The 24062-nt window shown below is 39.7% G+C and overlaps 2 protein-coding genes across 4 annotated transcripts in view; both read right to left on the reverse strand.

Moving 5' to 3' along the window:
- Positions 1-22283: 22283 nt before the first annotated feature.
- LOC132699696 (coiled-coil domain-containing protein 115-like) lies at positions 22284-22860 on the reverse strand. The gene has a single exon (XM_060666544.1). The coding sequence runs from the start codon at positions 22802-22804 to the stop codon at positions 22319-22321; it is 486 nt and encodes a 161-aa protein (XP_060522527.1). The 5' UTR covers positions 22805-22860; the 3' UTR covers positions 22284-22318.
- Positions 22861-23079: 219 nt separating this feature from the next.
- Positions 23080-24062, reverse strand: part of LOC132699954 (serine/arginine repetitive matrix protein 2) — a 46510-nt gene continuing 45527 nt past the window's right edge. For all 3 annotated transcript variants that reach the window (XM_060666962.1, XM_060666961.1, XM_060666960.1), the window contains one exon: positions 23080-23737. In XM_060666962.1, coding sequence (XP_060522945.1) covers positions 23614-23737 — 124 coding nt within the window. In that variant the 3' untranslated portion in view covers positions 23080-23613. The remainder of the gene's footprint in view (positions 23738-24062) is intronic.

Genomic DNA, 24062 nt, shown 5'->3' on the forward strand with positions numbered 1-24062 from the left:
TCACAATGGATTCCCGATGCACACGATACCGTCGCCTCCCTAATATTAATATAAATGACTCTGGAACGAAAAAACAAGCGAGCGCAGCGTCGAGGTCCCCGAAAACAAATCGAAGGGGACTTTGACAAGCCGCTTCCCTTATATTATTCATGGACGGCGGTCGACGCGATAGTGTATTGAAATTTGCATAAGACGATTAGTTTCGCAGTGGCGCAGAGAAAACGCCGAAAAGTTATTAATTATTATAACTCTAATTTTTCAAACTTCCACCGGCTACTGTAATACTTTTTACAAAACTCGTAGATTCCTCCTGGCTCGGTTTTCGCCGACGTTTCGCCAATCATCCTGTTGGCTTCTTCAGAGCTTGACTGAGACTGGCGGGCATTTTATTCTGTACCTGAGTCGCTGATAAGAATTTTAGTTTCATCGAATAAAATTTTATGTTCGGTTTTGTGATTGTGTTCGGCAACAGCTGATCAGTTTATTTGTCTTAGTCGTAAGGCTCTTTCGTGTTCTTTGAGCCTAGTTGATATTTTTCGTCCGGTTTCTGCCTGTAAACTCCTGGCATCTCAAATGGAATTTTATCTTTGACGGACCGAAGTTGTTGAGAGATTTTTGGATAAGTAGAAAATCTGGTTTTGACGTTATACTTCTTCAGAACTTTTGATATGTCTTCAGTGATATATTCAATGTAGGAAAGGTCCACAGTGGCCCTACACTTGCCTCATTGCTATTGGAAGGTTGTGATGAAGTGTATTTTTTGATCGATTAGAGAGAAGAGCAGAGATAAGGTGTTTTCATTCTGGGTTCAGTGACTCGAGCTGAGATAGTTTCACGGCTCTGTAAACAAAAGAGTTAATAACCGATGATTTTTGGGCCGGATGGTGATGTGCCCATGCATGATCCAATGTTAGGTCTGATTTTCTATTGATAAGACTATCCAAGAATAGAAGGTTATGGTTAGTTTCCTACTCAATGGTAAAACGTATTGTTAGAGTGTATAGAGTTTAAATGTCTAAGGAAATCTACTGGGGTTTCTTGACCATCAGGCCAAATAATAAAAGTATCAGCGTTTCCATAATTTTGGTTTTATATGAAAGGTGTCGAGAGCTTTCTTCTCAAAGGCTTCCAAAAATATACTCGAGATGACTGGTGATAGTGGAGAACCCATAGCTGTTTCCGACGTTTATTCAAAATTTGACCGTGATAAGAAAAATATGTGACAAGCATTTTGTAAATATATCTGAAATGATGTTGAGATTTTCAGGAATCGGAACTTTGGTAAAGAGGGATTCTACGTCGAAACTAACTAGAATATCTTGTGCATCTAATGTAATGCTTTTTAATTGCTCAATAAAGTGAGAGGAAGTGGTGATGACAATAGGTCGAAGGGGTAATACTGGTTTGTGGACCTTTGGGAGTCCGTAGAGACGAGGAATTTCAGAGTCATGGGGGTGACAGATTTTCTGAGGAAACCAACAGGATGATTGGCGAAACGTCAGCAAGGTCGGCTCAGCAAAAACCGATGCAGGGGGAATCCAGATCAATGGAGTATGGTTGTAAATAATAATGGAAAATGTATTAACATGTTTGGTTTACTTTAAATTGGCGTATTACAAATAATCAACCGTCAAATTGACCTAGTGCATCAGTCTCCGAGTTTTTTTGTTAAAATAGAGAAACTGACGGCAACACCCGGGTTGAACGCTCCATCAGTACCATAGATTTCACTTCTCGAAAAGTTTCCAGTGCTATGCCCTGAAAAACAATACAGTCACAGACATTGACGGCATTCCGCTGTAGCAATTTTATTTACATTATACGGTGCCGACACTATCAAGTACAATTTTACACGTACTAGAGTCGAGCAATGTAGGTTTCAGTCGTATTTGATTTTCTTTTGATTTAACGGATAGTCCACAGGGATAGAAGAGGTCGATAGACGCCCACCTTAAGACGGTGGACAACCGGGTGATATTGAAAAAGCATTCGCAGACTGCTGTACAAACTGGAAAGCTATGGCTTCAGTGGTCCCCTACTGTCCCCTGCTGTACTTCCTCACCGGCGGCGGGTACCAGATTAGGATCGAACAACCCTTCAGCTGTTTCTAGTGTATATTAGTGACATGGCGACAGATATACCACTGAGGCCTGGACACGTAACTGGACACCACATATGAGAATCAAGAACCCGAACGGGCTTGGAGTGGTGTTAACGAAAAATTTCAGATGGGAGAGCCACATCGCTGGAATAGTGATAGTGATATAAAGAGCATTTAAAGATAATTCCAGCTCAACCATCCTGAATATATACAAAGCATATATAAGCAGAGTGCCAGAGGTCGTAGTAACTTCATTGAATCTTTATTACGTCAACCGTGCTGAGGGGCCGTCCCTACCAGACCCAGAGAGCGCCGGTAGAAGTGCGACCTACTATAGATTCACAAACTCCTTTGTAGTTACTACGGAATAAGTCTAAACATCTATACTACCGGACGTGACACAGGTCTCGGAGGACATTCAAAATAGCTGTCGAAGGAAGGATGTGCAAGGCTGGAAAGACGGAATTGCACAGGGATCTTAACCGTGTGAACAGCGATTCCATCCATTACTGAACTGCCGAGACTCTGTTGGTTGTGACTTAATATTAACAGAAAAACAATCACAGATCACCTCAAAAAATATAGGATTTTGCAGTACTAACTGGCACGGGAGAAATACCAAAAACCCTAAAAAGGAGTCTACAGTATAGTTCGCGATGACCGCTATGAACAAGCGTATCATCTTGTCTCTGGAAAAAAATATGTAAAAGCCCTTTTCTCCTAAATAATAATAAAAGTAGCCCCCCCCCCATGTCGAGGCGAAGACACTGATTGTCAATTGTTCCCTTTAATAGACGCCCCTTGTAAAAATCACCACTATTCCACCCTCTGTAGGGGGCGCCATTGCGAGCGACTGCCGGACCAAGAGAAAAAAAACCGGCATGGCTATAGGAGTGGAATTAGGATCCCGAGAACCGTAAAAAAAGAGGAGAGAAATTGTATTCCGAAATTACTCGGCACATTACGGTTGACTGTTTTTTTTTTCTGCGTGTCTTATCTGACTGACCCCCCCACCCCCTCCACCGTGCATTTCTTCGCTCACGGCCCTTCCGCCGTACCTGACTTTACCCCGCCCCGCGGGCGCATAAATATCATTCCGACGCGCTGCGAAACGTCCGCCATATTGATTAATGAAGGTGGAAGGGCCTTTCGAGCTTCTTCTACGTTGGCATCTGTCTTGCATACGCTCCGAATAATGTGGAGGGAGGCATATTATTAAATCGGCGGGGGGGTCGAGTCCCTCCGCCACCCCCGTGTGTCGGTTTCCGATGCGAGTGATTTTTGGTACGAATGGTCTGGTCAAAAAGTGGAAGGGGGATTTTTTTTGTAATTTTTTATAAGCAATTTGTCGGTCTCTTTCTTGTTGCTTTCGAAAAATCGATGCACGGCAACGGTAGGTCCTAGGAGACCCCCAAAACTGACCAGCGCCGAAAAAAAATTGTTTTTGTTTGTCTGTTCTCTGTTCTCTGACCTCTGTTCTCTGTCTTCGCTCCATAAAAACACGAATTACTTTCGAACGGTTTGAGCTAAGATGCTGAAATTTGGCTCGTTTTAAACAGCCCAGGAGACACATAAGCTTATAGATTAGAATGTAGCGTCCATCTTTTTTCTCTGTTTTTTGAACAACGTTATGAGACAAAATAGGTGTCTGAAATTCAAAGCTAACTCCTTGAAATTCGATGCAAGCATAGAAGCTAGTTCTCTTACGGAACCTATCGAAACTGGGGAGGCTGAGGGGTTGGGAAATATTTTTTAAAAATTGAAAATCACGTTAGCAAGGGTCCGGGAAAAAATCGTTTCTCGAAAGCCGTTGATGGGGTCAAAAAAATTATTCGACCAAAAGGCCCATAAATATTTCCCCCCAATAATTTTTAAAAAACATATATGGGGTGTGCCGTGTATTCACAAAAAACTTTAAAGAAAAACTTTTTAAGAAAATTGACAACTAAAAACCATTTTTTCCGTTTGGTTAACATGACGATAGCTAAAACAATTGTATTTACGGTTTTCAGCTATCACATACACTGTTCGAGATATTTGAAAAAATCGCGATGATGTCATTGACTATTATTATTAAAACAAGTATTTGTTATCTGGATAAATTCACAAACCAGGAAACGTGGGAGATCCAGAGCTACCACCTATACCCTTAGCACTTTTTCGATAATGTACGGGATGTGCCCGTAATGGGCACAAATTTTAAAACACCTTGAAAATTGCTGTTTTCGTGGATAAAATATTTTGTTCAAATTATGAAAAAGAGAATTTGAGGCTGCGTCTATTATGCAGAGATATTCGTAAATCGCAATTATTTGTGCAAATTTTTGTATTTACCAAAGTTTGTCGTGAAAGACACTTTATACAAGATGAATGCCCAGAAAAATTACATCGATTTTGCCAAAATTCCATAGGGGTCCGCAGGAAAAACAATGCGTCCCTCTAGGTTATTGTTGATGGCCCAATTTTTTTTTGACATACACACTAAACTTTTTGGAAAGTTCTATAATACCACCGGTTGATTGTAAGGTTTTGGAGTTCCTTCGCTGCCATCGGCGCGGCAGAACAAAAAGACACCATTGTCGCAATACAGCAAAACCTAAATAAAATCGTTAGAAGTGGAAAATGAAATGCGATATCCGGTCGTAATTCCAGCGGTTGGTACCCTCGGTACGCGGGGAGGGGCGGCAAATTATACCAAATCAGCGCGAATGAATTTACCCCCACCCCACGCGCAAGTCGAGCCGTAAATCGTCTACTGTAACGACATTCGTGTTATGCAGTTGATGCATAAATTTCGCACTCCGAAATATATTGCTCGACGGCACACGACGCTGCATATCGCGACGGCAAGCGGTTCGCTCTCTTGAAAAAATGCGATCCTACCGACTGCGCCGGTTACCCGAAAAAACGACGACTCTCCGCTTCCCGCGGACCGAGATATATTAATTACGATTCCCTAGCAGGGATTCGCTTTCATTTGCCTACCGCGCCACACTCGCCGGCTCCTTTTGTTACCGACTATACGCCGCCCCCCGAGCCCGCGTGCCGTGCGGGCGGCACAGATCCGTGCCGCGTGCAATTTTGTATAAAACCGGAGAAATTACGCCGATAAAAAGCTCAAGCACCAGGCTTCAATGGAAACAAAACCTTTTTTACATATTTTAAAGATAAAAAAATATATACAAATAATAAAATATAAATATAGAAAATACTGCAAATTGAATCAAATGCATTCTTTTGAGTGCATGTCGGTTCCAGGTGTTTTGTGAGTTTCTTTAATCTGTATTTAACGTAACTTTCTTTTAATCTTTTGATTTGTAAAGCCTTTTCTTCTACTCCCGTCTGTAAAATACCTAATTACCCACCGATCTAGCGTGCGGGAAGCGTCACTTTACCACATCAGTTTCGTTTCCCACGAATCCGAGCCGCTTCGGATATTTTCGGAGATTTTACCTCACGGGATGAATATTGACTTTTGTCAATTCTGACGGTCCTGTCAGTGAATGTATTCGTGTTGTTTTGCGAAAGTGTACTCGAAAACTAATACACAGAAAAATGTTTCGCAATACATCAGACAATTTAAATACTACGTGCTATAAGCTACAATTGAAATCTAGCCCTATCCCTGAATGATTTCTCTTCGAATTACAGTCTTTTTCTTTAACTAAACTACAGCCGAAACTCTATATAACGAAATTGAAGGGACTGCTTTTTTTTTCGTTATAAAAAGTTAAGGCACTTGAAAAATAACAACACGCCTATGTGTTCTGTAATATTTAATTATTTTATATACATATTTCAACATCTACTAAAGAACATTTTTTATAAATATTTAAGAACTACATTTAATGTTTTAAATAATCGGTGCTTTTCTTTTGAATTTTTTTAGTATGCAATACGCATCGCGTACTTTGGCTTGTATTTTCACTATTTCTTCGAGAGGGACATGCCTGAATATAGGGCTTGTTGAATGGTTGATAGTGGTCCCAGATCAACTTCTTCATCTTCTTGGTGCTCTTCCTTACCCTTTCTTGCTTGTTTAAATATGGCTTCCTCTGCCAAGTCTGCTGCCGTAGGCACCACAAAATCTTCCAACTTGTAAACGTAATGGTTGTTTGAAACTGCTTTATCCACTAGCTTAGTGGCTGATCATCTTCCAAGTCCTGTTCGCATTCTGTCTCGGTAATAATTGGCCTGCAACAGCAGACTTGACAGAGAAAGCCTTATTACAACAAGCAAGAAAGGGTGAGGACGAGCACCAAGAGGAAGAAGAAGATGAAGAAGTTGATCTGGGACCACCATCAACCATTCAACAAATACTCAGTTAAACTACTAGAGAAATCTTTTATGTGTCATGGGAAAGACGCCCCTCTCGAAGAAATGGTGAAAATACAAGCCAATGCGTATTGGCATACAAAAAATTTCAAAAGAAAATGACCGATTATTTGAAACATTAAATGTACTTCTTCAATATTTATATAAAATGTTCCTAAGTAGATGTTAAAATATGTATATATAATATTTAAATATTACAGAACACTTATGCGTATAGCTATTTCTATTATATATGAAAATAGACAAATTGCGCCAGTCAATTTCCGGTTAACATCCGGTTGAACATCCGATGACGCGTCATCGCAACATGGAATTTAAACCCCAGACATTAAGTGCTGAGTCGGCTCTGCGATCAGAAATCGGAATTCTCTTCCGCGTTCATATCTTACGCCCGGTTTGGCTACAATGGGATAAACCCAGATCGAGATTTGCATATGCGCTCATAGTCCGGTAATACTGCTCGTACCTTTTCATTCGTATAAAGGGACTTTTGTTCGTCTAATGGCAAGAAATCTAAATTTAACAGCAGGATAGTTCGCAATAAAACTAGTCGTCCCCCAGCCGTTGGAAATTCGGAACGTTGGGTTTCGTTTTAGAACTGCGCCTCACTAATACTTTAGTTTGAGTATTTGATGAGTTTGTTCCCGTCTTGGCTTTCATTCCTCTTCCCGCTATATCCGTCCAAACTTATTTTAGCCATTCCTCTCAATGTCTTCCTCTTTTCTTCTTTTACACTATGTTTACTAATCGAATGTCAATAATTAACTGAGGGCTTTATTTAATATCTGTAATGCTACTTCCGATATTTTAATGAAATTTATTTTATATCATTTTTATTATATCAAGAGCGCTTTTCTAATAGAGTCATACCAGATAGGTGAACATTTTCAAATGTACACCGTGTCCGCAAAAATACGAAAAAAAAATTCCCAACTCTCTTCTTTAATTCTGTATTCATTTCCGTATCTCCTCTTCAGAAATTGGCGATGTCATCCATGCAGACTTGTTTGCCTTGTAAGTGACCGGCAAATGCTTGATGTTCTTAAAACATCGTGGGTTAGTTGGGTTAGTCACACTAAGTGTGACCTTTTTTCTTTCTCTTTGGAGACCTAATAGTACACCAAGAGTTTTCAGTGTATTATTATTTAAATCGCCGAGTTATTTCTAGCTTCAATTTTATCAAAATTTACGGCCATTGTTCTTTTTCATCCAATAAGAAAGGGTTCTAATAGACAAAATACGCGACATTGGTCTTTAAATAATACTCGACAAATAGAGGAAATAAAAACCCAGGGGTACCAATCAATTAATGAATGGAGTGGTGTCATAGATGGGCATGTTTCGGGTCCGATATTTACAGATCAAAAGTTAACTGGAAATCATTATTTGCAACTCTTAGAGCACATAGAACAAATAGAACAATATATAGAAGATTTACCCATAAATATATCAGCGCTGATTATATGGCAGCAAGACGGTGCCCCTTTTCTTAACATGGAATATCCCAGGGGTTGGATAGGGAACGGCGGAACTATGGCAATCAATTAGTTAAGAGACTAAATGCAAGACATCGTGCAATTAGAATGTATGAGAAATGTGTTCAGCAGTATTTAGAATAGTTAGAGAATTTTTTACTTTAGTGTGTCTTGTCATTGTTAGTGTTTTTTGTTGTACTTTAATTTGTAAATAATTAGTACGACTGCGATCCTTTGAAATTATATAAAAATTTTCTATTTTTGCCGACTTGTGAAAAACGAGTAGACTAAAACATACAGTGCGTTGCATCATTGTGAATGGAATAAGATATACTACTAAACACATACATAATATACAGAAAATTGATAGTGTTTTGTTTTTTACCTCATTTTCAAAAAGAAATGACCACTAAACCTACATTTTGTTTTGTTGTTTACCTTAATATGTCTAAAACAAAAAAGTTATAGCCAATTAAAATGTTATCATGGTCCAATTCAAATTCCACTCTTCTCTTTTGTAATTAACAGCGAAATAAAGTATACGATCTAACGCAACATCGAACTCCGACCTGCCGCGCCACCCATAGCCGCTCACCCGTGAGGTATCCTACTCTCCATTGTTAATGGCGTCGGCAAACCCGTACATTTGATATCGAAAACGTCGCAAATTCAAATAAATCGAGCGCACGACGTCTTGGAACTGGGAAAGCTTCGCAGCGTGCGTCCAATTTCGACCGTCCGACCCTCAAAATAGCCAGATAATCCCCGTCCCCCCTCACCCTCCTCGTCCGGGCACCTGAAAAAACACTCAGTCACCGTCTCCCTGGTTCCATTAAAATTGATAGGCCCTATTGACCGCACTTTGTCCGACGTTCTCGGGCGTTTGATTCCAGATAAAATCCATTATCTCCACGTCTGGAGGATCGTACGGGGGGCTGGTTATCGATACGGGCGCCCGAAGTAGTGTCGCGCGTTCTCCCGACGTTTCGTCGATTAATATTCGAGCCAGAATCGCCGTGACATCGGTGTCGGCGAAAATCCCACTTCTGAGCTGTTAACGCGGATTTAGTGCCTCGGGCTGGCGGCGTCTGGTTTCCGAGTATTTACTGGCCGTTATGTACGTAGATTTTTGCGGCGGATGTTGCGCATTAAGGGCGGAATTTACTGCGTGCCGCAGAAGGGCGGAGACCCAAACCAAAATAGTAAAAAACTAACCCCCGCAAAGGGGGTTGGAATCTCAGAGAGGCATGTAGCTTACACAACGTCACAGTGGGTCGAAAAGATGATTTAGTTATCAAAAATCTGCAGCTTGGATGTCTCACTGCTGCAATGTTGAATTTGCGGATACATAACCTCAAAAGTTGACGAAACTGACAAGTCAATTTGAAAGGAATAGAAATTTATAAAAAAATGTTCACGGATGAATTCCGTATTATTTAACTAAGTAAGAGGCCTTAGGAGATGTTCAGTGGGTTCAAATATAAATTCAATAACTCAGAGAAATAAAACGCATAGACGATACAGGCTAATATCACACTGAGATTGATCCCTAATTCAGAAAATTACGAAGCTCTATGTTCTGTGATGATTTTGATAAGAAATAATACAGAAAAATATTACGTCAAACATTTTGCTGACAAACGGTTACTCCTTTCAAATCCTTTGTTTTTTTTTTAACATCACGACAGTACGACAATTTTTTTTACATCAGTTTCGTTATTACCAAAAAAAAAACATTACTGTGGCGCCCTCTCCCCTCGCTGCCTTCCGCACACACGAAATTGCGTTTGCGGCGTCTAAGTAATTCGCCGTATGTATGCGACTTCATAAAAGTCGCCGTATTTGAAGCGGCACAATGGAAATGAAAAGTGACTCATTGAAAAGAGGACAAAGGGTACAATCGGGCCAAACTACCCCCGCGTTCCTTTGGTAATGACAGCGGAGCACTCGCCCAGGTCCGGACTCGACGACAGGCGGTGTTATCCTTTCAATTGCAATTTATCGTGATGTTCGGAACCGTTAAAAACGATTCACTAAACTAAACGTTATTAAAATTAAATTTAGAAAATAAAATTGTGAAACATAAAACTGTGTTCAAAAAGTAAGGTGATTTTTAAGTTTTATTTATTTATTTTTCAAAGAAACTTCCACAGGCTACTGTAATACTTTTTATAACACTTATAACGTTATCCCCATTTTTTTTAAAATATCCCATCATGTCACAACCTCATCCGCTTATAAAATTCTTCGAAAATCTATAGAAAGAATTCAACATACCGATAAAGCTAATGAAATTCGATTTGAAACTGAAAAAATCCTTAAAAAATCAAAACCTCCTAAATCCAATATTGCAAAGCCTGAACGCATCGCCCTAAAATCCAATCCAGACATCGCAATCCTAAAAGCAGATAAAGGAAATGCTACGGTAGTCATGGACACAAATGAATATCAGGAAAAGATTCAAGATATTCTTACGGATCATATCGTCAACTTAAAAAAGATCCTAGGCCATCTATGGATCGCAACCTTTATTAGGACTTTTTCTCTATCAGACTCAGTGAAAAAATCTCTTACCCCTCACTACTCTAAAATTCCTTGTCTCTACGGATTCCCAAAGATTCACAAACCAGGATTACCCCTTCGACTTATTGTCAGCACCATTGGCTCTCCAACATATTCTCTAGCAAAATATCAAGCTTCCTTATTAAAACCCTTTACAGGGACAACTGACAGTTTCGTACTTAATTTCTTTCACTTCATTGAACAAATAAAAAGCATTACATTAGATACACAAAATATTGTGATTAGTTTCGACGTAGAATCCCTCTTTATTAAAGTGCCAATTCCTTAAACTCCCACCAACATTTCAGATGTATTAAAATCCGAGAATCGGGAACCAAACCTTCTCACCTTAATTGAAAAATACTTGTTCGAATCATATTTTTCTTATAACGGTCACAAAACGTCGGGAACACCTATGGGTTCTCCACTATCACCAGTCATCGCGAATATATTTATGGAAACCTATGAGAAGAAAGCACTCGACCCCTTTCATCTAAAACTAATTTTCAGGAATCCCTAGTAGATTTTCTTACACATTTAAACTCTATACAATCTTAATAACAATCTTAACCGCGACTCAGTCATCCGAGATGGTGTTTATGACCCTCATTTAGCTCCGCCCAATCAAACAATATATAAGCAGGTACAGAGTAAAATGTTTGTTTTGTTTTTTTTTTTTGTTATGTTATTCTGGTCTTCTGCCAGTACAACCTGATCGTCTGCGAAGAGGATAGGTTGGAGTCCTCTATATTTATCACCATGGGACTGCATTTTCTTATCCACAGTGGTATTAGTTTCTTTAAAATCTATCACCAATCTTCACAATCCCAAAAGATCGTGGCCATCACCTTTTTTGTTGACTGGCAGACTCTGAATTTACTTGGAGGTGCTTCACCCTTACGACGCCACTCCATTGATTCTTTTTTCGATAGAGGGTCATAATAGAGAACCATAGATTCATCTCCCTTCACAGTAGTTTCTATCACAGGCTTCGGTTCCGACCCACAGAGTTCCAAAAAAGACCACGCACACTCGACACGGCGTTGTTTTTGAATAGCCGAAGGGTTTTTAGGAACCCATCTTGCACTAACCTTATGCATACCTAAATTATCATGCAGGATTCGACGAACACTTGCATCAGAAACCTTAGAAATTTCTGAGATTTCCTTGACCTTTAAACGTCGATCACTCAATACCATCTCTTCCACAATCACAACAATATCTTCCATTATGACCTCCACTGGTCGACCAGTTCTTGAATCATCTTCAAGGGACTCCTGCCCCATTCTTTCACTACAGAATACGAAGGAAAACTTTGGCCGTACACACCATCCAGCCTTTCTTTAATAATTTTAGGTGCTAATCCTTCTTTTGTCAAAAACTTTATGACTGCTCCATATTCAATTTGCGTTATTTGCGACATTTTTTTGGGCACGTCTTGTTTAAAATGCTGTTAAAAAACTATTTGACGCAAGACTTATTTTTTGCAGCCTACTGAGATATATATTTAAAAGAAGACGAAGTTTTATCGTGTTCTGGAGCTTCTTTCATTGCTATTGCTATTGCTTTCATTTCTGTAAGGGCACAGAGTCGAACGCCTTGCGGAGGTCTATAAAGGCAGCGTCAAAATCCATTCCTCTTGCTAGTTTCTTTGCTCCTAGTTGTTTTATTATGAGCATATAGTCTGTGTGGGATCGCCCTGGTCGAAACCCATTTCGTTCTTCCATTTCTGATACTTCCTCTTCTATTCGGACTATTAGAACGCTTTCGTATAGCTTTCCGATGTACTATCTAAAATTTAAGCCGGAGGGAGACATCTCCGAAGACATCCGATTGCTTCCGAAGTGGCTCGCAGCCGTAGTAACCATAGACTTTCCGCACGCTAAAGCGGTGTATAATTGGACATTTTATCAAAGAGGGTAGAAAAATATATTCTTAATTACGTTTAACATATCTGATATATTCTACTGTTTTGCGTTTTCGAATTTAATTAAATAACCCATTGCGAAAATTGAATTTTTGTAAATAACTTTATTTCGCGGTGCGGTCCTGCGTCCGACGCATAAGAGACAAGTTCCGGCACGCGTGCGACGCACAGGGGATCCCCAAATGAAGAGAGTGACATCCCGGTCGGGTAGCGACAATAGAGAACGTACGTCGTCAGATTATAGCCAATTAGCCTTTTTCGATGTGGCTATTAAGCTATCTTTTCGGTCGGGTGCCCGTCTTTAATCCGGGGGGACGGTTTTCAATATTCGACGAGCCAAAAAGACGGACCACGAAAAACGCGGCGTTTTTCGATCGATCGCCGCGCGAACGACACGCCCACATCCAATTACAATTGGGACAATTTATTAGCTGATTACGGCCATTAATTGCCCGTTCCCGAAATCACAAATACATTTGGCGAACAAAACGGCCCGTACAGTGGCATAAAATACAGACAGGATATTTTAAATAATTCGTTTGCGTGGTTATTGTGCGCCGCCATTTTTTTTTAGGTAAAACAAACCTCCCAGATAAACGCCATCGCACCATTGTTATTGCCATAATCGCGATAACTGCGTGCAAACCCGCGTAAAGTTTCCATTAAAACGTTGAAAGGATTCATTAATGCGCGAATTGAATGTATCTTCTTTTTTTTTATCCTAAATTCTACGAAATTACGTTTCTCCCTATTCGACCAAGGTAAAACTATGCATAGAACCACGCGATACCTTTTTTTTAAGTAAAAATATCCGGGTCAGGATGGGGTTTGAACCCACAAACCTTCAATCACGGTAACGTCGCCTAAACCGTCAAGATACCGAGGTCTGTGATTAAGTTGCATTCGTACGTCATGACAATCGACGGCTACGGCGTACTAGTGCGATCAAAATCACAAAAAACCGTGTACCAAATAGAACGATCCACTATCGGATCTGGAAACCCATAGGAGATACGAAAAAAGTTTCGTATAAAACTTTCTTGGACTCTCCTGAAGATATAAAATGTTATATATAGTATCCTATATTTATTTATATTGAACGTCCGATGACGTATATATGCTGCGTTAAAGTGCATATTATGTAAAATATGAATTTTCTAATAGTTGAACCCGCGATATCTCACGAATGGTGAGTCGTAAGAAAAAAGTGTCTGAACAATTTTTGTAGAGAATTATATGCTCTGTAACTTTTGTCTGACCTATTTTCACGATAAAACTCACCGTAAAACTCAATTTTGTACGTTTCACTTTGAATACAATTTTTTGCACAAGTCGAAAAGAGTTAAAAATACATTTCATGCATTTCGCATAGAGATGTACTAAGTGTATTGAAGTTAAGGGGGATTATATTGAAAAATAACAAAAAATTGTTACTCTACTTTGTTTCTTTCCTATTTAGGCCGGGAAATTTTGGCGCTGCCCTCGTATATGGAAAAAATAATTTTTCTCAGTTCGCGACCGAGAGGGCCAGTCGGAACGCGTGCAAACGCACCCTTCGCCGCTACGCCCGCGGCCATTTTGAAATTAAAACCTTTCGAAATTTATGGGCCATTAACGTGACCGCGATGGGCTTAGAACAAAAGGGTGGCTGGTCGCCTGGCGGAAATTAATACGTGACTACAATAACCGAATAAAAGTCAACGCGTTTTCGTTTTCCCGGGAAGCGGGGACGTAAGGGGGGAAATTTGAAGGGAATCCCGAACCCTGCCGGGCTCGGAATTAGTTAAATTTCTTCGACTTTCGACCGCCTCGATTGAAAATCCGTCGTCGCCGGGAAATGACCTCGCATGTACAGGGTGAGAACAATCAGTGTAACGAATAAAATATACATTTTTTAAAATTCTTTATTATTAATAATACATACCTAAACCTAATAGTTGGGTTCTAGGATCTATTAGAAATTTTTGCCCACAAACGACATACCCTGTATATAATTCCAACAATGTTCGAAATAGAGAATATAGCACTGGATCTCCTTAGTTTCCTGGTATCCGAATTTTTCCAATGGAGCAAATTGTTTTCAAAAAACTACTTGTTTTCTGAAACAATGCACTACGTGGTAATAGTAAATGACGTCATCGTGGTTAGATTCAGGGCGAAAAATGGTGATTTTCGTTTGGATTATTTCAAATATCTCGAACAACGTATGTGTTGCACGAAAACCGTAAATTTTTTAGCTCTGTTTTACTCTCTAAAAGAACAATTTGCATGGTCTTTTAGATTTTTGTCTATTACTAAAACACCTTGTATATAATCGAAAAAATGTGTAAAACAAAAGTTTTGCGATCGGATGAATGACTTTGAAATAACCACAAAAAAATATTCAAAAATTTAAAGATTCTAAATGCGGGTCCAGACTTCTACTTCTCTCCCAAGTCTGAAGTCGGTAGCTGCAAATTTGGAATATTTATTATGTTTTTTAATATTGCAGGGAATATCGCGAACACCCTGTACAATACTTAAAAAACGTAGATACAGAGTTTTAAGCTGTCTATATGGGCTATGTCGTCATGTAAATGAAACTGACATCTAAAACAGATTTGAAATTATTGCCAATTTTCAATAATAGGGGACCCGTTTTTCAGTTTTTTTGAATTTGCGGCGCACCCTGTATATTCTTCGAAAATTGTCGCGAATAAAAAGTTGTAGAGCCGTATCTTCTTTTTTTTTTCGACGGTGATCTTTTCTGTATCAACGACGATCCCGAAGGACGGGTCTACATAAACTTTGAGGAATTTTGCAAAACTTTTCTGTTGGATTGTGCTGAAAACTGAATGTAAGGAAGGGCAACAGTGGGAAGTGTGGGATTGCTTTCGAGCTCATTGCTAACGGAAGGTTGTGATGAAGTCTGTTTTGTGATGGAACTCTTAATATCGTTAATGTGGAAATTATTAGAGAGAAGAGCAGCAATTCTGGGTATATCTGAAATGATATTTAGGGTTTCAGGAATGGGACTGGGGAAATATTGTGTAACTAATCTAATGCTTCTTAATTGCTCAACAATTATTCAAAAATGGCGTAGAACCGGCCCCACTATACTACTACCCTATTTGGTCTCCTGCAGGCGGAGGAGTTTCCCTTCAAAAGGGCCCAATTTGATCCACGCCAAATTTAGAATATAATTCGTCTCTTTTAAAAGATCGGGGTGCCGCTGAAATAAGCTATTCACTCGGACCGCATACATTTCGGGACACCCCGTATGTGCCGGTAATTACAGAAGCCTGCACATCTTGTCGGGGGTCGTTAGAGCCCCCCTTTGCGCCCGCACAATAAAACAAACGAAGCAGCGCTGACAAGAGTAGCGGTTGCGGCGGGTCACCGTCATCAGCCGCCTCTCGCAAGAGGCGGTTCCTCCATCCATCATGCCGTATGTCTCCTGCCCTTTTGCTGCCGCCGCAATATCGCTTCCGGACCACCCTCTCCACTCATCCACCCCCGACAACGTGTTATTTTATATCTGCTAGTGGCAAAATAATTTCTATGCGTAACTAACCATAAGATAGATCTTAAGGGATACTGATCCCAGAGCTTATTGTTGCAGTACAGGAAGAGTGGTTTCACATTCCACAAGAAACAATAGCGAACTTGATCAGATCTAGGTCTAAACGAGTAATGGGTCATACCCATTATTGAAAAATAAAGAAAATAAGGAAAAGGGGGGGGGGCGTTGTTTAATAAATAGCGGTGCGTAAACAGCAACTTCTTAAGTTTGAATCGAAGTTGACCGAATAATAAAAGTGAACAACCAGGACTGGAACGGGAGATTCAAAATTCAAATTTTCCCGCCAAAAGTGGCTCAGAACCGGCACTACTGCTCTACTAACTTGTTTGGGGTCGTCCAGGTGGGTTCTTCGGATTGACCGCGACTTCCGAACTCCTTCGAAAAATTACTGCCTGGAAGTTGACGAGGCAGAATCCGGAAGTTACGCGGTCACACGGGAATCACATTACGTAAGTAGATACGCGGAAACTTGTCGGAGTTGTCGTAATTTCCGAAACTTCGTTAGACGTGTGCGGAAGTTGGCCACCAAGTTTCGCCGACTCTCGACCACCGGCGTGTTATTGAAAGGTGAGTCGGACGGAAATGAGATTCGCCATTGTCGTCGACGGTATGAGAATTGCTTGACGAGCGTCTACATGCTAGAAACATCTCGCGAATTGTCTGGAGCGTTTTACCATCCGTCGGCAAAAATCGCACGATTTCTATTGCTTTGTTAAGTCACGTGGTCAGGCACCGATTAATAGTGCGAAAATGGCCGATGTTATTCTATAAGTTACACAGTTGCGCATAGAAAAAACAAAATGCTTGGTTCAAATAGGTTAAGCTCAATCTGAGCGAAAGTTAGATTTGCGCACACTCGATATCTAAAGTTTCTTATGAAAAAGTGAAATGCTTCGTTTGAAACTGTAGGTAATTGAAATTAAGTGTTCATAGCTTCGTTTTAACATTTTGGATATTTAAATTGAGCATACACCTATTAGTTTTAAACATACAAAGTTACTCTATTGAAAAGAGCATTATTTTATATTGAATTTTTGCTAGTTTTAAATTAATGCTTAAAAATATTCATATACAGTCTGCTCTTTTTTGTGTTCTGTAATATTTAATTATTTTATTTACATATATTTAAGAACTACATTTAATGTTTTAAATAATCGGTCATTTTCTTTTGAATTTTTTTAGTATGCCAATGCGCATCTCGTACTTTGGATTGTATTTTCACCAGTTCTTCGAGAGGGGCATCTTCCCCATGGTACACAAAAAAATTCCCTACCAGCTTGCCTGAATATAGGGCTTGTTGAATGGTTGGTGGCGGTCCCAGATCAACTTCTTCATCTTCTTCTTCCTCCTGATGCTCTTCCTCACCCTTTCTTGTTTGTTGTAATATGGCTTCCTCTATCAAGTCTGCTGTTGTAGGCAAATCCTGGTCTATCACCATAAAATCTTGCAACTCCTCACTTGTAAACGTAATTGTTATTTGAAACTGCTTTATCCACTCGCTGAGCGGCTGATCTTCCAAGTCCTATTCGGATTCCGTCTCGGTAATAAGTCCTGCATGATGATAGGAGTGTTGAATTGTTTCCGCTGTCACCTCTTTCCAAGCTTTACTACTAAAGTTGACTGCATCTAGCATATTAATGGAAAATTTGCCTTAAAATCATCATTTGAATTAAAAGGTTTTTAATCCATCCATCCATGTTGCTGCTGCCCTATCCAGATCTTCAAATTTTGGCTTTTTTAGTTTTGTACTAGAACTGCCTGTGGCTTCAGCCTGAATGATTCTTTCTTTGCACTTCCAAATCGTGGATACAGTGGATACATAGCTTTGTATGGAGACCTAGTAGTACAACAAATTTTGTTCGTAATACCGAGTTTTGCGTTATACAGGGTTTCGTTATAGGGAGTTTCCACAGTTGCTTTAAATCAAGCATTATGTCAATTCCATCCGACAACTTATAACTGTTTCGTTTAATCTTATCAAATAAAAGTTTTATATTGAAATAGTGGTAATTTTACTTTTATTTGATTTTGTCTGAATTGAAAACTTTTATTTTGGGAGATATAAAAATAAATGCAAAACTAAAACTTGTTATAAATGATTTTTCATAATTTTTAACAATTAAGAAATACTTTTAAAAATGGTCTTTCTCGGGGGTGTTACCAGAGATACACTAATAATTATGACAATAATAATTTTCTACCATTGTTAAGGACCAATGGTAAGGGTAATTTTATTAAGAAGCCGAAGCAGATATTTACCTTACTTGCTTTAATCATATCTAACCAAAACTAGTATTTCTATCACCATATACAGAGAATTTTTGTGTAACTTGTAAATAGTTACTCCTAAGCCACTTCTAGTCTAATGAAGGAGGATTGGCTTTAGAGAAGGCTTTTACCACCCTATTGTTGTTCACATGTTCTCGGTAAATTCGCTTGCTTGGTTGGTTGGACTGATAGAAGTCAAGCAGTAAAGCATAAAAATGGTGACTAGTTATATTTCTGCTTTTTATATGTCTATATTATTTCAATGTTTAATATTTGTAATTTATTGTTTATATTTTGGATATTGTCCGATATCTGAAATCATGTCTATGGAAATAAACTTGGTATGATTTGATTTGTTTCTAGGATGGGCGAGTGACCTTTGCTACGTTACTCTACTTTGTAAAACATGACCCTATAATGGGCGAGTGGCCTTTGCAAATGTGGCCAACTCAGCAGAACGTAATGAAGCCGAAGAATGTGTACGAATTTACAAACAGCAAATGAAATACGTTGTGATAAACTAAAATACTTTTAAATATGAAAATAATACAAATAATTCTTCTTTTTTACTGTGTTTCAGCAGTGAATCGCCGCCCTCACCAGCGATTAATTATTTAATAGACCGGGAAAGGGTCGTCGTATTTAGCCCGATTAATGCTGGATCGAACCCCCGGAAGACAACGTTTGGAGCCCGCGTGAATATTCACTTAAATGAACCGTAATTGCCTGCGTAAAGCTGCCGTTTGATCTACGAACGACACACGCTAATTGAATACGTAATACGTAAGTCGTTACGCGCTGGGTGTCGAATTGATTCAAGTTGATATTTAGAAAAATGTTTCCTCCCGAAGTTTTAAAATGGAAGTTTTAAAGTAACGACGATTTTCCGATCCGTGGGTTTGACGTACGTCGGTTTGTTCTCCGTGTTGTTCTTGTCCGTCGAGTCGGATTTAAAAAACCGCCCCGCATCAAGACGACAATTCCAAAGTTCGACAAGGCCCGGTTAAAACTCCGGATTAACTTTTGGGGTTACGGCGGCCATTGGTAGAAATCGCCTTGTTCTTTTTTGCTATAGCGAACGGATAACCGTGGACCGAAATTCGACGCCTAAATACGAGCGAATTATATAAACAAACGGCCAACCGCGACTTGGTCGGTTGCCAAACCAAATACGAGCTGAGAATAATCCGATCGGAGTGGTTAGGAGCTGCCCCGTCGCGAAAGTATGGCGTCCTTTGTTAATCTGTTTGTTTAAAGGGGAGGCTCCAGTGCTTAGATTATCGATGTCTTCCATTGAGAGGAACAGATAACAGTGGTCTTTTGTAAAAACTACTACTACTTTTAACTTCTAATTACCAGAACTGTTGTAGATCATCCGGTCAGCATACCCCTAGGTGTATTAACATAATAATAATAAAATATTTGCATATTCAAAGGTAAAGAAACACATACAAAAACCATATTTATAGCATAACGCAAAAAAGAGCTGCGATGCAATTAAATTGCACTAACCAACTGAACCTCGAACAAAGACTAGGCTAGCAAGAGATGGTTTCTTTCATGGCAAATCTTGTAGTTAGAATTAAGTCCTTTCGTTGAGCAGGTTCTTTTTGCTCCTGTCGTTCTTCAGATGTAGTAGGTACTAGGTACAAAGACGTTTTCACTTTAATAATAATAATAATAATAAAATTAATAATAACAATTTTAATCACGTATTAATATACAATGAAAAGGACACGGTTCAGATGAACAAAATAAGATATTTTGAGCCTCCGTTTTTAAACCTACACTAAGAAAAAGGTAGCGCTAGGCAGGAAAAATACACATAAAAAAATAAATACCTAGTACGATCTGTGCAAATAGAGGGACTTACACTTTGGAAATAGTTTACAGTAGACATTACTTAAATATTTAATGATAATAGTACTTCACACAAGTGTGCGGAAAAGGTATTCTTTAGCAGTTTAAAAGACTAAAGCACCCTCATCAAGCCCGATGTATTTTTAACACATGTTAAATCAGCAGCACTGAATAAGATATACTTTCGAAAAAATCTAAATCTCAAAATCAACAACACCAAAACAAAAATTTGTAACGACACATAGAATCCAGAAATAAAACCAAATACACACAAATTATTGCCGTGGTTTAATAAATTGAAATATGAATGAAACTGTTTCAGCCAACCTCATAAATTCAAACCTCAAAAAATAAATGTTTTTGCATTTAACAAATCACTAATTACGAGACTAATTCACTATTGCCAAAACAGGATATATATAAGTCACGTTTTCATTAATCCTCGATCTTATCGAACACGTCCACCTTAACCTTTCCTCACATTACATTGTTCGAAATTTCTATCAAACTAGTGGTACAATGGCGCAAATAGTGTCACAGACACTATTATTTTTTGTCTCTCATCAAACAAATTCCCTAACAAACTTTTATTTACAACCAAAATATGACTTAAAAAATGGGAGAAATTAACCCTAACAGAAGTTTTAAATCTATTCTTAAGTAAGAACGGTTATGATTTACCGACACAGAATACAGTTAAGTAGTCTGTCTCTTGCTCGGGTGCAGATGACTTTTGCCTATCTTTTTTCTTGATATTATTGTGGAACCGTGCCGGTTGCACCATTGACGGCTCCCGGACGGCCGCGTCAAAACGCCGAATATTATATTTGATTCATTGCCCGCGATCCGCCAAAAACCAACAAAACGATTAAAAATAATAAATCTAAACGCGACGGCGGATTTACGCGCGACACGGGGAGCTTTTTAATGGCCACGCGACAGTGGCGGCGCCTCCTGATCGCCACCATTTCGTTTACAGTTAACCAGTCGCTGTGCCTTGACTGACCAAAGCTGTACGCTACGCCCGTGGGCGCGTGCAAACAATTTCCCGCGAATACAACGCCGAGCCTTTTTGTTTCCGTTTCAAAAATACGACCCGGTTTACAACGGGATGTGGACGAATCGTTTTTTTTCTCCGATACGCAGGAGTCGCTATCGACGTTTTCGCCGGCGAGCGGTTTGATTTAAATCGCATTCACACACACGAAACGGTATTAGCAAAATCTATTATCCGTGATCATTAAAATTAAAATCGTCACAGACGACAGAACGCGGAGATATTTCTATCCGTGACGGCCCAACAAAAAACAACCAACTTCAACTATCGAAGCTTAAAATGCGACCCGACGCGAGCGAGGATGATTTATACGAATGTTAATCTAACTATTTTGTAATTTGGACGGATTTTTCTGCTGACAATACGGCGTCGGCGGAGGATATTATGATCTATCACCCCCCCGGCGGCGGTGCCGGGCCATAAATCTTCGGAACCGCTGTCTGGAATTCGCGAAATAAAAGCTTTATTACTTCGCCGAGCTCCGCTATTGTCGGGTTTGCATGCCGGCAATCCGAAACCGCGACTAGAAGCTAACAACTGCGATATCGTGCGAGACTGTTTAATTCGTTTCGCCGAAAGGACACGCGAATTATACCAATGACCGTCATATTATTACTGTTTGATTTATAACCGCCACTTTTAATCGTCGACGTTGCGGTGATCTGTGAATTTTCGTGATGATCCCTGACGGGATATTTCAAAAGCGTGCCCGTTTATTGACGAATATAACGCCATGCTAATTGAGTATAATCAAATCAGAAGCTGCGTAATTGCCGTTTAACAGCATCTAACTTTTAGTTGCAATAACACCCGCAGAAGAAAGGACGAAAACGATGTCCTGTGTGGTTGATTTTACCAGCGGACGCTAGATGGCAGCACGAAATTCAAGTTTGCTTTTTAACCTAATCGACTTTGTAACTTCAGCTTTTCTTTTATAGATATTTTGCAAGTAATATGGAAAATCAAGCTGTGCGATGTATAAAATCTCCTAGTGTACACGTCCAAGCGATAACAGTTGGTATACGGGAACCGTTTGGCATATTATACCATTTAACTGAATTGGAAGATTTAAAAATGTGTATGCTTATCATTTTGTGAACTACGTGGTAAATATTCTACGCTCTCAATTAATAAAGCCAACGCAAAAAACGATTTATTAAACGTAACAAGACTACTTCGCAAAGAGGACGGTTCTCTTGAGTTTCTTCAGTATCTCGATCTGGGCGCAGGTTTCGGTTAACCTCAACTGCACGTTGCCCGCCTGCACGATCCACTGCAATGCCTGCCGGTACAAATTTTGGGCGTAACTCAGACTCTGGGGCGTCAAATAACCGAACCACCTGATCGGGTTCGGCCGAGTCTCGTCAGGCTTGTTCGACTCTAAATCGAACTGTTTTAAACCGAATTCGTCCTCGGTTTCGTGAACCTTCACCAAAGCGCTCGCTTCGTGACCGTTCTCGCTCGGCAGCTGCAAAGCCGACACGTTATTCTGGCCTAAAATGTACCTCGATTTCACTAAATGCATTTCGCCGCCGATCATCGCATTTTCCGCGTTAATTTTCAACTCTATCTCTTCCTGCATCATGGTCAACGCATCCAGAGTTAGCCTGTCCAGCACGTCACATATTTTGTCGAGATCTTCTGCCTTTTCGACCATTCTAAAATGATATGTTCGAATTCAAACACCCGCAAGATGCGAATCAGCTGACGCTTAGTCGGGTTTTGTACTGCGCGATCTATCGGACGGTAGTCGAAACATTCGCATCGATCCGTATTAGATTCCGAGCGCTGTTACAACAGGGCGCTTATACTGCAAGAAATAAAACAGAGCGTACTCCGATTCTTTTTCAGTTAAACCCGCGCAAGTCGTAGAGCGCCATCTCTCGACCGGTGGCGCAATTTGGAATGGGAATAGATCAATAAGAACGCTGCCAAGTTAAACGTAATATATTATATGTTAGATTTTCCATATAAATATATAATTTATAGAAAATAACCGTACTGGTAAATTACAAAAGGCACGTAAAGTGGCCGCGATTATTGATTGACTTGTCGTTACGGGCCAGGTTTGTTAGACAAGCGCGTTCAGCAACATCCCAGGTAAACCACAAAAATAAATAAGCATATAGGAACGTATGCGTCTGTTCCGCAAACGAGAGTGTTAACACGTGGAATAAAAACTTTGTTAATTAAAAACGACGGTAAAAAGAAAACGCAGCCGGGCGAGTAGAAAAACGTACAAAATTGTGAAAACGCGCGGAGATCCCGATAAAATGCTTCGTTGGTATGTGAGAAAATTAAATAAATAAAATCACAGTATAGTCGAAAGTTGAAAACACAACACAACGGAGAAACTAATTTTTCGCGAAAACCGCTTCGCCGCGCCCCGCGCAATCATCGTACAGTGGCGGCGGAACGCGGCAAAACTTTCGCATCGTTACTACGGGCTTGGCCTTCGAGGGCGCGTCAGTCTTCGTCCTTGAAACGTCTGTAGATGGACTGGACGTAAGTGAACACGCATTTCCAGTCCGGTTTTCGGGTCTCGAGCATGTCCTCCACGTCCAAAAGGGGTGCAATGTCGGCCTTTTCGCTGCAACATTACGCAATCACTGAAATAACTTTTTGTGCTTCTACGTGCGAAATATGGTTTATTCTTAGCCCAATGAATAGTAATTTTTGCCGTTATGTCAATATCCCAATTCAAGAAATCTCGTGTTGCAAAGCCACAAATAAAAAGAGAAGAAGAAGAATTCTTGCCTTCTAGGTTGTGTTCACTATTAAACAATAACGAAATGATGATTTCATTTTTAATTATGCGATGAAAAGGCTATGTAGACGATTTGCGACATTTTTGCTTAATTTATTATAATTTGCACTTGTTATATTACCACTCATAGGACAACATAACATTTGCA

Source organism: Cylas formicarius, unplaced genomic scaffold, assembly GCF_029955315.1.
Source record: "Cylas formicarius isolate icCylForm1 unplaced genomic scaffold, icCylForm1.1 PGA_scaffold_3__17_contigs__length_32017465, whole genome shotgun sequence".
In the NCBI taxonomy this organism is placed as follows: Eukaryota; Metazoa; Arthropoda; class Insecta; order Coleoptera; family Brentidae; genus Cylas; species Cylas formicarius.